Source organism: Dama dama, chromosome 2, assembly GCF_033118175.1.
Source record: "Dama dama isolate Ldn47 chromosome 2, ASM3311817v1, whole genome shotgun sequence".
In the NCBI taxonomy this organism is placed as follows: domain Eukaryota; kingdom Metazoa; phylum Chordata; class Mammalia; order Artiodactyla; family Cervidae; genus Dama; species Dama dama.
In genome coordinates, this window is record NC_083682.1 from 32,424,350 (window position 1) to 32,436,940 (window position 12,591).

The 12,591-nt window shown below is 40.9% G+C and overlaps 1 protein-coding gene across 1 annotated transcript in view; it reads right to left on the reverse strand.

Moving 5' to 3' along the window:
* Positions 1-12,564, reverse strand: part of RSF1 (remodeling and spacing factor 1) — a 148,711-nt gene extending 136,147 nt beyond the window's left edge. The window contains exon 1 of the mRNA XM_061168097.1: positions 12,143-12,564. Within this exon, the coding sequence (XP_061024080.1) occupies positions 12,143-12,329 (187 nt within the window). The 5' untranslated portion in view covers positions 12,330-12,564. The remainder of the gene's footprint in view (positions 1-12,142) is intronic.
* Between the last annotated feature and the right edge of the window lie 27 nt (positions 12,565-12,591).

Sequence of the window (12,591 nt, forward strand, 5' to 3'; positions counted from 1 at the left end):
GTCAGACAGGACTGAGAACGTACATGCATGCTCCACATCCACGACTCCTCCGTATCTGCAGTTCTCCATCCACAGATTCAAACCAGTCCTGCATCACGCGGTATGGTAGTATTTACTACTGAAAAAAAAATCCCCATGTAAGTGGACCCACATAATTCAAGCTCATGTTGCTCAAAGGTCAGATGTATCTCTAAGGCTATTTCATTGTCTTAAGCAATAATAAATAGATGTTCAGGAAATAAATTCATGTTCAGGACAAGCAATTGTTATCTATGAATCTGTATTTTTTAACTTTCAATTTATTTCAGTAACTCATTAAAATACAAATTTTATAATAATGTTCACACTAATAAATTGGAACTTTCCAAAATAAAAAAGTATAAATGAGTAGAAAACCATTGCTATAATCTGACTCAGAAGCCTAAGTGTGAACGCTCAGACCACAACCATGATACTGAAGATCACATTACAATCCTAAGATCCTACTTGAGAGGACAGTACAGTTTTCAATAACCAGAGCTTTGAAGCCGGATTTACCCATTTTTAAATTCCCAGGACATCATAAACTATCTTTTGTACCAAATTTTTCTCCAACTCCTTAATACTGTGTGACTTCAGGCAAGTTACCGCTTCAGGCAAGTGGTAAAGTAACCACTCTTTAAGACTCAGTTGCTTTATCCATAATGCAAAAGTAGCAATATAACAGCAATACAGAGTTGTTATAAGGATTAAATAATCTTGGCAGAAAGCCTGATTCAATAATTAGTTTTAATAACTATAGCATTATTACTAAAGACACTTTACCTATAAAATTATGGTAAAGATGCATACTCCAAAGCCCCCTTTGTCTTCTTTTTTTCTTTTAATAATTTAAGCTTATTTCTATAAAAGGCAGGAATGAAGAATATAATTAAGGTTGAAAGGGAGGTCCAAAATATGGGAAAATAGGAAAGAAAAAGGATGAGACATAGATATCATGGTGAATCAAATCAGATAAATGTAAGAAAAGAAGATAGGTTACAAAATGAAACGGTCATCAGGCAGAAAGCAAGACAAGGACAAACCAGTTGATCACAGCCAAAATTTATAGAACAAAAATTCTCTAAATTGAGGAATATTATAGAATGTCTGGATTCACAAGCCAGCCCAAGATAGTATTACTGGAGATGTTTCTTTTATGATTCTAATAAAGTAAAGCTTGGTAAGACTTTCATGGGAGTATAAATTAAGCTCCATTATATTTCTGATTAGACAGAGTTCTTCAATGTGTTACAATCTTGCTATATACCAAAACTCCAAACACAAAAAGCAGATTACAATTTGGAATAATTCATTCTATCTAATTTTTTTTCCTAAAAGACTTCTAACATTTAAACAATGAGGAAATGGTACATATTTATTTGCAGAACCAACTGTGAGGACACTTGGGACAAATGGATCAGGAAAAGTATCAAAGTAAATTTCCTGATACATCCAGAATTTCAAATGCCAAAGTTTTACAACCAGTACTCTGTTAATTTCCCTGTAAAATACTGATTCTCAAGACACATAAAATCACCCACTAGTAAGAAGGCTATTTTCCAGTATGTTCTCCCCAACCCTCTGTGCCCTAAGTAACCTAAGTAAATCTTTTAAGTTCTACCTTCAGTCAATACATACTTTCCCATTTAAGAACATGGCATCTTTGTTCACCCAAGTTTATCCTCACCAAGATCTGGGTCTCTACCTCCAAATCAGATCTTTTTTTTTTTTTAATTAATTAATTAATTTATTTATTTTACAATATTGTATAGGTTTTGCCATACATTGACTTGAATCTGCCATGAGTGTACATGTGTCCCCATCCTGAACCCCACTCCCACCTCCCTCCCCATCCCATCCCTCTGGGTCATCCCAGTGCACCAGCCCCAAGCACCCTGTCTCATGCATCAAACCTGCACTGGTGATTCATTTCACATATGATAATTTACATGTTTCAATGCCATTCTCCCACATCATCCTGCCCTCGCCCTCTCCCACAGAGTCCAAAAGACTGTTCAACACATCTGTGTCTCTTTTGCTGTCTCGCATACAGGGTTATCACTACCTTCTTTCTAAATTCCATATATATGCGTCAGTATTGGTGTTCTTCGTTCTGGCTTACTTCACTCTGTATAATAGGCTCCAGTTTCATCCACCTCATTAGAACTGATTCAAACGTATTCTTTTTAATGGCTGAGTAATATTCCATTGTGTATATGTACCACAGCTTTCTTATCCATTCATCTACTGATGTCCTGGCTATTATAACAAATCAGATCTTAAATCAGTACACACGAAGCCAGTGTTAACAGCAATATTATAACAATTCAAGCCTTACTGCCATCAGTATGTCACTTGGCCCGTGTCCCAGCCTTGCCTTAGGATAATTAGATCGAAGAAGCCATGGCTATCCTTGGGTGAAAGAATTTAATTCAATGTAATGTCTTCATCAACCTGTTAACAGAAAAGCTTTTAATATTTATTTGGCTGTGCCCGATCTTAGTTGCGGCACACAGGGTTTTTAGTTGCAGCATGCAAACTCTTAGTTGTGACGTGTGGGAATCTAGTTTCCTGACCACGACCCACTGCATTGGGAGAGTGGAGTCTTAGCCACTGGACTATCAGGGAATTCTCCAGAGAAGTTTTTAGATTCACCTAACCTAAGAGAGAAGAGCAATAAAAAAGGTGTGTGTAAAATTAGATAAATATTGAGGAAACTACTGCTTTTATTTTTCATTCACAAGACACTCTACACACTTAATTAGTATTATTCTGGTTTTAAAAGTGTTCTCAAACACAAAGAAAATTGTCTGAGAGTTACCTTCATTCACAACTTTTTTTTTTTCCTGTAAAGGGCCAGACAGTAAATACTTTAGGTTTTGTAGACTACACATTTTTGTCACTATCAATCACCTCTGACACTTTAGTGTGAAAGTTACTATTAACAGTATGTAAACAAATTAGCATGGCCATTAACCAATAATACTTCATTTACAAAAACAGCCAATTGGCCTGGAAAGGGTCAGTTTTCATTCCAATCCCAAAGAAAGACAATGCTAAAGAATGCTCAAACTACCACGCAATTGCACGCATCTCACACGCTAGCAAAGTAATACCCAAAATTCTCCAAGCCAGGCTTCAACAGTACGTGAACCATGAACTTCCAGATGTTCAAGCTGGATTTAGAAAAGGCAAAGGAACCAGAGATCAATTGCTAACACCCGCTGGATCATCAAAAAATCAAGAGAGTTCCAGAAAAACATCTACTTCTGCTTTATTGACTATGTCAAAGCCTTTGACTGTGTGGATCACAATAAACTGTGGAAAATTCTTAAAGAGATGGGAATACCTGACCACCTGACCTGCCTCTTGAGAAACCTGTATGCAGGTCAAGAAGCAACAGTTAGAACTGGACATGCCAACAACAGACTGGTTCCAAAAGGGAAAGGAGTATATCAAGGCTGTATATTGTCACCCTGCTTATTTAACTTATATGCAGAGTACATCATGAGAAACGCTGGACTGGATGAAGCACAAGCTGGAATCAAGATATACCGGGAGAAATATCAGTAACCTCAGATATGCAGATGACACCACCCTTATGGCAGAAAGTGAACAAGAACTAAAGAGCCTCTTGATGAAAGTGAAAGAGGAGAGTGAAAAAGCTGGCTTAAAACTCAACATTCAGAAAACTAAGATCATGGCATCCAGTCCCATCACTTCATGGCAAATAGATGAGGAAACAATGGAAAAAGTAACAGACTTGATTTTGGGGGGCTCCGGAATCACTGCAGATGGTGACTGCAGCCATGAAATTAAAAGACGCTTACTCCTTGGAAGAAAAGTTATCACCAACCTAGACAGCACATTCAAAAGCAAAGACATTACTTTGCCAACAAAGGTCTGTCTAGTCAAAGCTTTGGTTTCTTCAGTAGTCATGTATGGATGTGAGAGCTGGAATACAAAGAAAGCTGAGTGCCGAATTGATGCTTTTGAACTGTGGTGTTGGAGAAGACTTATGAGGGTACCTTGGACAGCAAGGACATCCAACCAGTCCATCCTAAAGGAAATTAGTCCTGAATATTTATTGGAAGGACTGATGCTGAAGCTGAAACTCCAATACTTTAGCCACCTGATGCGAAGAACTGACTCACTGGAAAAGACCCTGATGCTGGGAATGATTGAAGGTGGGAGGAGGAGGGGATGACAGAGGATGAGATGGTTGGATGGCATCACTGACTCAACGGACATGAGTTTTGAGTAAGCTCCGGGAGTTGGTGATGGACAGAGAGGCCTGGCGTGCTGCAGTCTACGGGGTCGCAAAGCATTGGACATGACTGAGCGACTGAACTGAACTGGCCCACTGCTGCCTTAGACTATCACAGACTAGGCTTTAACTTCCAATTGTATGCATTCATTTTAAATACTACATCTAATTAAGTGGGACACAGAATCTGGTTAACTCAAGGGCTATCATTAACCAACATGGCATTCACTTTCCAACTATCAATGGAAAGAGTGTCATTCTCGTACTCACTCAGTCGTGTCCAACTCCTTGCGACCCCATGGACAATACAGTCCATGGAATTCTCCAAGCCAGAATACTGGAGTGGGTAGCCTTTCCCTTCTCCAGGGGATCTTCCCAACCCAGGTCTCCTGCACTGCAGGCAGATTCTTTACCAACTGAGCTACCAGGGAAGCCCCCTCTCATACAGTGGGTAAATGCTTATTTAAAAGTTTACTTTAAACAAGATTTAGTTTTAGAACACAACATGGTCTTATAATAAACTTAGAAAAAACCATTCATCTCATAAACACTACCCCTGCCCTCAAGAAACTTAAGAGTCTCACAGGCTAGACCATGTGCAGAAAGTGTTGTGAACACAGGGTACATGTGGAGTAGAAAGATGGAAATGGTTAACTTGAGAGACAGAGGAAGCAGAATAAACTTCACATGTATATTTGGTCCTTAAAGATCAGATTAATGATGGGCAGGAGTACAGTGAGCAGGAAAGGAAAGGGAGAAGAATATTCAACTCAGATAGGAGGATGAAGAAAAGGCATTAAAGATGTGAAACAACCTTTCATACCTTCAGACTTGGGAGACTTGGGTGGATGATGGTAATATTCATGGTGAGAGATAATTCAAAATTAAAAATAAATAAAGCAGCAACTTGATTTTTTCTTTGATAAAGCCTCTTATAAGACTAATTTTCTTAATTCTTTTTTTTTTTTTTTCTGGAGATATAATTGACATGTTGTTTAGTTGCTAAGTTGTGTCTGGCTCGTTTGTGATCCCATGGAATATATATAGCGTGCAGACCCCTCTGTCCATGGGATTTCCCAGGCAAGAATACTGAAGTGGGTTTCCATTTCCTTCTTCAGGGGATCTTCTTGACCCAGGGATCGGACCCAGGGATCGAACCTGCGGCTCCTGCATTGCAGGTGGATTCTTTACCTCTGAACCATTCAGTGAAGCCCATGATTGACATACAACATTATATTAGTTTCAGGTGTACAACATGATTCAATATTTATATATATTGTGCAATGAGCAAAAGTCAACATATATCACCACATTGTTATAAATTTTTTTCCTGCAGTGAGAACTTTTGAGATGTACTCTCTTAGCAAGTTACAAACATATAAAACAGTATTATTAACTATAGTTACCATCTTATACATTATATCTCCATGATTTATTTTATAACTGGAATTTTATACCTTTTGACTACTTTCATCCATTTCACTTCTGGTATAAGACTACTTTTAAATATTTTTTTGTGTGATTACTGAAGACATACATAATTAGTACTGAAAGTAAAATGTGGAAAAATACAAGACACAAAGAAAAATAAAAACCTATTAATCACACCATCCAGAAAATTATTAAGATAAAATTGTACAAATACAGAAGAAAAAAAAAAGCAGAGCTAGGATAAATACAAAGCTAAGCAAATTATATAACAAAGTTCATGAAAAATATGAATCATTTCGGCATATACAGTATACTTACTTGCCCATACAATAACTTAAAAAAAAATCATTACTTCATTGTCTATCTTTGCTGCTAAACTGTGAGCTCCATAAGGGCAAGGATCTTATCTATTTTGCTCATTAATGTATCACTTGTGTATAGTGCATCTAGCACACAGTACATAATCAATTGACAATTGTTGAAAGAATCTATAATCCTTTTTTTTAATGAGGCTCCAGATTATTCTCTCAAGCAATAGATATTTCAAAAATTCTAAAATTTAAAGTAGAAAACACATTGATACCCTTTGTAATGGGATCTGCCACAACAGTAAAAACAGAAAACAAAAATAAAATGAAAAATACTCAGACACAGCAAATTAAGACCACTAAAAAAAAAAATTATGACTATAACCACCAAGGATAGAGCCAAAGAAATTTTAAATCCAGGAACACACATAAATATCTTTCTTGAATACATGATTCATGTTAACCTGTACTTTGGGTCTGAATTGTTCCAACTTTTCCACACTGTATGAGGCTGTACATCTCACCATAAAGTTATCAGAGATAATTTCAGTCCATTAACTTATAGACTAGAATTCATAGACTACTAACTTCAGTTGATAAAATCCCACAGAAAAAAAGTAAGTATTTGAATGGTGATAGTAACTCAATCTCAGTTTTGCTACTTACTTCTTATTAGACTAGAAAATCCTTAAAAGAAGGGTACAGGACTTCCCTGATGGTCCAGTGGTTGGGAGCCCATCTGCCAACGCAGAGGACATGGGTTCGATCCCTGGTCCAGGAGGACTTCCCATGCTGTGGAGCAGCTGGGCTCCTGCACCCTAACCGCTGAGCTGGCACTCTAGAGCCCATGAGCTGCAACCGCTGAGCCCACACACCCAGTGACTGAAGCCTGCTACACCTAGAGCCTGTGCTCCGCAACAAAAGAAGCCACCACAACAAGAAGCCCGCGCATCAGCAGACTCCGCACACTACAACTAGAGGAAGCCCACACCCAGCAACAAAAACCTAGTGCAGCCAAAAATAAAATAAATAAAGTTTTTAAAAAGGAAAGGTTTCATTTTTTTCTTTAAATAATCACCATAGGGAATTCCCTAGTCCAGTGGTTAGGACTCTATGCTCTCATCGGCAAGTACTTGGGTTCAAACCCTGGTCTGCAAACTAAAATCCCACAAGCCGAGTGGCCAAAAAAAAAGAGGGTATTTTTCAAAATAAATAATCACCATAATGATTACTGTAATTAAAATATAGCAAATATTCACTACACATATAAGCAAAAGAAGTAGCTAATAAATGCCTGTCTTCCTTACTGAGAATTTAAAAACACAGATAAATTTCAAGGCAAACTTCTTAGTAATTAAAACAACAAGAAAGTCAGTTTTCATTAACAGGCCCAATTTAGCCAGAAAATTCCTTCTGTCCCTAGTACCTCCAGTTCTGGGAGAAGACCAACAACCTCTCTCCATCCTCTATAACTTTTGATTACCACAACTCTGCGATATACCAAAAATGATGAAGAAGAAATACTTCTCTCTCTTTCCCTCTAATAATAAAGAACATCTCTTCTTTCAAAGGTAGAAGAACTGAAACTGGACATTTCAACCAAATAAGGCTCTGGTTCCAGCAATGCTACCACCAACAGTCTACCACTGTGGATGCATGCAACTCCTGGCACATGTACCTGGTAAGATCTTTTGCTCAAAGTAACAGATGGTGACTCCAGTTACAGTAAAGTCATCTTTCTAATTTATGAATGAACCTAAAAACTACTGTCACACAATTCAGTTATCACTAACAGAAGAGAACATATTAAGTTACAGTCACAACTCTAGTTAAAACAAAAAAGTATATCCTTCTATAAATACTTGATATTTTGACCACAAGAGTTCCAATGTCAAATCATTTAAAAAAAACTCAAAACACAAATCAAACCTAAAATTGCTCTAAAAATTAAAATTTAAAAACCCCAACAAACCAAAAACCTAATTATTCAACTTATTTAGTACTTTACAATAACCCAGTCAACCATATACATACACAGCTTAGTAGACTGTTATTGCATGCATGCTAAGTCGCTTCAGTCGTGTCCGACTCTGTGTGACCCCATGGATGGCAGCCCACCAGGCTCCTCCATCCACAGGATTCTCCAGGCAAGAATACTGTTAATAGATAAACATAACTTCTCAATCAGTACCCATACTAAGACTACCTTTAAAGGATGGAAAAGTATATTTTCCTCTTGAAGAAGAAAGTCCTCTGGAGAAGAGGGAATATACTGGGGAGCCTAGGATGTTGGTAATTCCACAAAGCCAATGTCAACTTTTATTCATATTCATACCTCCGGATCAACCACCACTCATTAAGAGGACGCTGGTGAAGTCCATACAGAGCACCGAATTGTGAGGGCTACATTAGACGGAGAACTGGGAGGGCTACAGTGTCGGTTGGCACACCCTTTTCCTATTCTAACTAATATCACTATGAAATCTAAATAAGATTCTAGTGAAAACTATATAAGCTTGGGCACTGAATCAACCTCCTGAACCTTAGTTTCTATACTTGCCAAATGGGAATAACAGTACCAACCTCAGAGTGTAGCTATAAGGAATAAGGAGATGTTTGCACACAGTAAATGCTCAGTAAGTGGTAGCTATTATTATATCCTTAAGACTAAAAAAGTAGTTTATAAAACCAAACTTGGGACTTCCCTGGTGGTCCAGTGGCTGAAACTCTGCACTCTTAATGTAAGGGGCCTGGGTTCGATCCCTGGTCAGGGAATTAGATCCCAAATGCCACTAAAAATCCGTCATGCCACAATGAAGAGTGAAGATTCTACATGCCGCAACTAAGGCCCAGTGTGCCAAATAAATAAATATTTTTAAATAAAATAAAAATTAATAATTGACACTGTAGGGGATAAAGGAAGCATTCTAAGTTGAAGCCATAATGTCAAAATAAGACTTATAAACAAAAACTTAAGGGAAAGATCATAAAGTGCCTAAACAAGAACAATATAGAGAAATGGTCTTCTCCAAAGATGTTATGGTGCTGATATACCTACCACAATAAATGACTAGGTGAAAAATATTTAACTGGCAACTCAGAAGAGTATACTTTATGAACTTTTTAGGGTATAATCACACCAGGAAAAACCAAGTTTTATACAACAGGATTCTTTCAACAGCACTAACAACTGCCTTTTAAGAATATTAAAATGTATACAGAGCAAAACTCCTTTGATTACAACAAAGACTATCTCCCAAGAGCACAAAAGCTCAACATTATACTGTGCTTAAAGTCCTTTCTCACCACATGCTAAAAATTAACATTTTCAGTCCAACTGCACTTTTGTGTCTTTTACCTCATAAATACCTTTAATAAAATTTGTAACACAAGAGTATTTCAGAAATTCCCTGGGGTTCAGTGGTTAGAACTTGGCACTTTGACTACAGTGCCCAGGTTCAATCCCTGGTAGGGGAAACAGAATACATATGGTGTGTAGTAGGGGGGGAAAAAAAAAAAAAATATATATATATATATATATATATAAGTACTTGGTTTATGAAAGGACTTTTGAAACATTTCATTTGATCCTCAGATACTAACTTTATTTCCTCAAGAAACCAAGGTCCACAGAAATTAAGTAATTTGCCCCACAAACTACATATTAATATTACACTATTCAAGAGGCTGATTCAGCTGTCCTGAGATAATCAGCAAAACATTTAGTTCAACTATATCCAATGTCTTTTAACTCTTTCTAGTACACCACAACTCCTTCTCCAAGACTGTCCAAACATTCTTAGTTGGAGCAGTATTATCAATTATTACAAGTAGGTTAACCATCACTAAAGGCCTGAAAGTCTCCTCCCTGCACAGCATTTCACCTGCAGAGACTTCATTTGCCAAGTATCTTGAACTGTGTGACACTGATTATTATTCTTAGATCAACTGATGACAAAATCCATTATCATAGTTGAAACTTTACCAACAATAACGCGTGGCTGAACCCACTGGTATATTCTCTTGGCGTGCATTATTTCTCATTTTTAACTTAGCTAGTCACCCACTATTCAATACTAGCTAGAAAGTAACATGAAGTATTAGACTGACCCTGATATTTTTTTTCTTGTTTCTAACAAAAGCCAAATGCAGAGGCCAAAACACTTATAAGGAATGGAGAGTCAAGCAATCTTATATACCACCCAAAATACAGTGCCATGACATAAAATTTATGCCTGCATTTCAACTTGGTTAAAATATCATATATTCCAAAAACAAGTTACCAGCAATCCCTTTCAAATTCCCACATTTTTCTTATAGGTACATTACCATCATTTCCCAAGATATCCTAAAAGTAACTTACAAGGCATACGCCCTTCAAAATGACTATTTCCATAAAAAATGTAAATACAATTTGATAACCATCAAATTGTAACTACTATATTGGGGAGTTTAACTTTTTAAGAAATTCTGCAAGAAGTCTTTATATAATGTAACCTTTTGCTGGCCGGAGCTTTTTAATGGTGGAGGAGATTTGGGCAGGTAAGGAGAGATATTTGCCTGTACCATAATTGTTGTATTCATGTGAGTCTTTGGTAGCCACAACATAATTTACTCTCTAGGTAATATTTTGGACAACTTCACACTTGGGCTCTCCCTGGCAATGTAAATGTATTCTATTAACAGAAACTCCATTCCCATGGAGAATTGAAAACACCCTGATTTCTTGAAAAGGAAATAGCTATCTGTTTTGCACAATACCCAGTCCACACTGTGGCCACCTAATACGCATAAAAAGGGGAAAAAAGGACCTATTTGGACAACGTTTCTTCTTCAGCCACAGGCTGTTCCCAGATAAAGGCTATGCTCAGAATACAACAACAACAAAAAAACCCTTCTCTGAAAAAGAGAGGAAAGATCGGGAATAAACAGGGAGTGAATGTACGCGCTCAGTGAGGGCTGAAGGCAGCAGGCGCGGCGCGGAGATGCTCCAGCGAAAAGAACCAGCAGCAGCAAGCGGCAGCAGGAAGTTTCAATGGGGCCGGGCAGAGCATGCGCCCTGCACCCGCGCGGTGGCCTTATGTGGAAGGAGCACCACTTGCGAACACCAATAATAGACCGGCGGCACCAGAGAGAGAAACATGAGCAACAAGCACCTTCTTCAACTGTTTCCCCCTCCGTCTGAGCCCCTCCTCCATCCTACATACTAAACACCCCACCCTACCCTTCAAATGGGAGGGCGACTTCTTCTTCCCCTAAGCCTTACTGCCAGGATGAAGGGGGAAGGGACTGGAAAAGTGGAGAGATGCTTTTCTATTATTTGGGGGGGGGGGGGGGGGGGTAGGCAGGGAGGAGGAGGAAAACTATGGGGGAGGAGAAATTAACCCTCTGCCCACCAAAGCGGAGAAGCAAAAGCGACTTCACCACCCCCCGCAAAGTGAGAATGTTAGAGGACCCCCTTCCTATGAAGGAGCAGCAAACCTCCCGACTCATAGGAAGGAGTTTTGGGGGTTAAAGCGGCCCTGGAGGGGAAGGGAAAGGAGACCGGAGCCGACTCTCTCTCCGGGGAGTTCCCACTAGAGGGAGGGAGAGATGAAGTGTCCTCTGGCCCCCGCCCACCCAGGTGGAGGGAGAGAAAGGGGCGCCCAGAGAAGACGAGCCCAGCCTCCCCCGAGATAGTAGGGAGGATGGTGGGAGGAGGGGAGGGAGCGAGGGAGGGGTAGAGGAGAAAAGCGCAAAGCTGGCCGGAACCTGCGCTCCCCTTCCTCCGCCACCGAGAGGGAGAAGGGGTGAGGGACCCGGCCCCCACCGCGGGGTAGCAGCCCCGGGTGCGGCCGACCAGCACAATGACCCCCCCCACCCCCCGCGCCCAGCCCAGACTCAGACCACGACGCCCCCACCTCTGCTGGGCGCCGGGCGGAGTTGGCCCTACGGGGCCTCCGCCCCGCCTCCCCACTGCCCGAGACCCCCGGGGGCTGGGCGGAGGAGACGGGCCGCGCGGAACTGCGCCTCAGCGGGAGGACAGAGCCGCGGAGGCCCGGGGTGTCTGTGGGGAGCAGAGAGAAGGAGCAAGCCAGGGCCGCTTCCCGCCGGGCGTTCGGGCCCCCTCGCTTACCTTCTCCGTTGCCGACGTCCGGCGGCGGAGCTTGCAGCACCCGCTCGAGCTCCGGGAACGGCAACTCAGGCAGGTCGAGCAGCGGCCCGTAGCGCTCCAAGAAAGAGCAGACTACGGCGAAGTTGGGACACGAACCCGGGCAGCCCGGAGGAGCCATCGCCGCCGCCGCTGCCGCCGCCGCCGCCATTTTGAACTGGAGGATGGAGGAGGAGGAGGCGATGGGGGGGTGAGGGGAGTTGGGGTGCCGAGGAACAGCAGGGCAACCTTACAGACGACAGGAGGCGCTAGCAAGTGGGCGCCCCTGCGGATCCGGGCGTCTCAGGCACGGCGCCGCGATCCCACAATACAACGGCCGCCCAGAGCAGTCGAGAACCCAGTCAGACGGAGGAAAGAGAGGCGCTCCGTGCCTTTCACTTTCCGCCCTCTTCCCGCTCCTCCCACTTCGGGCT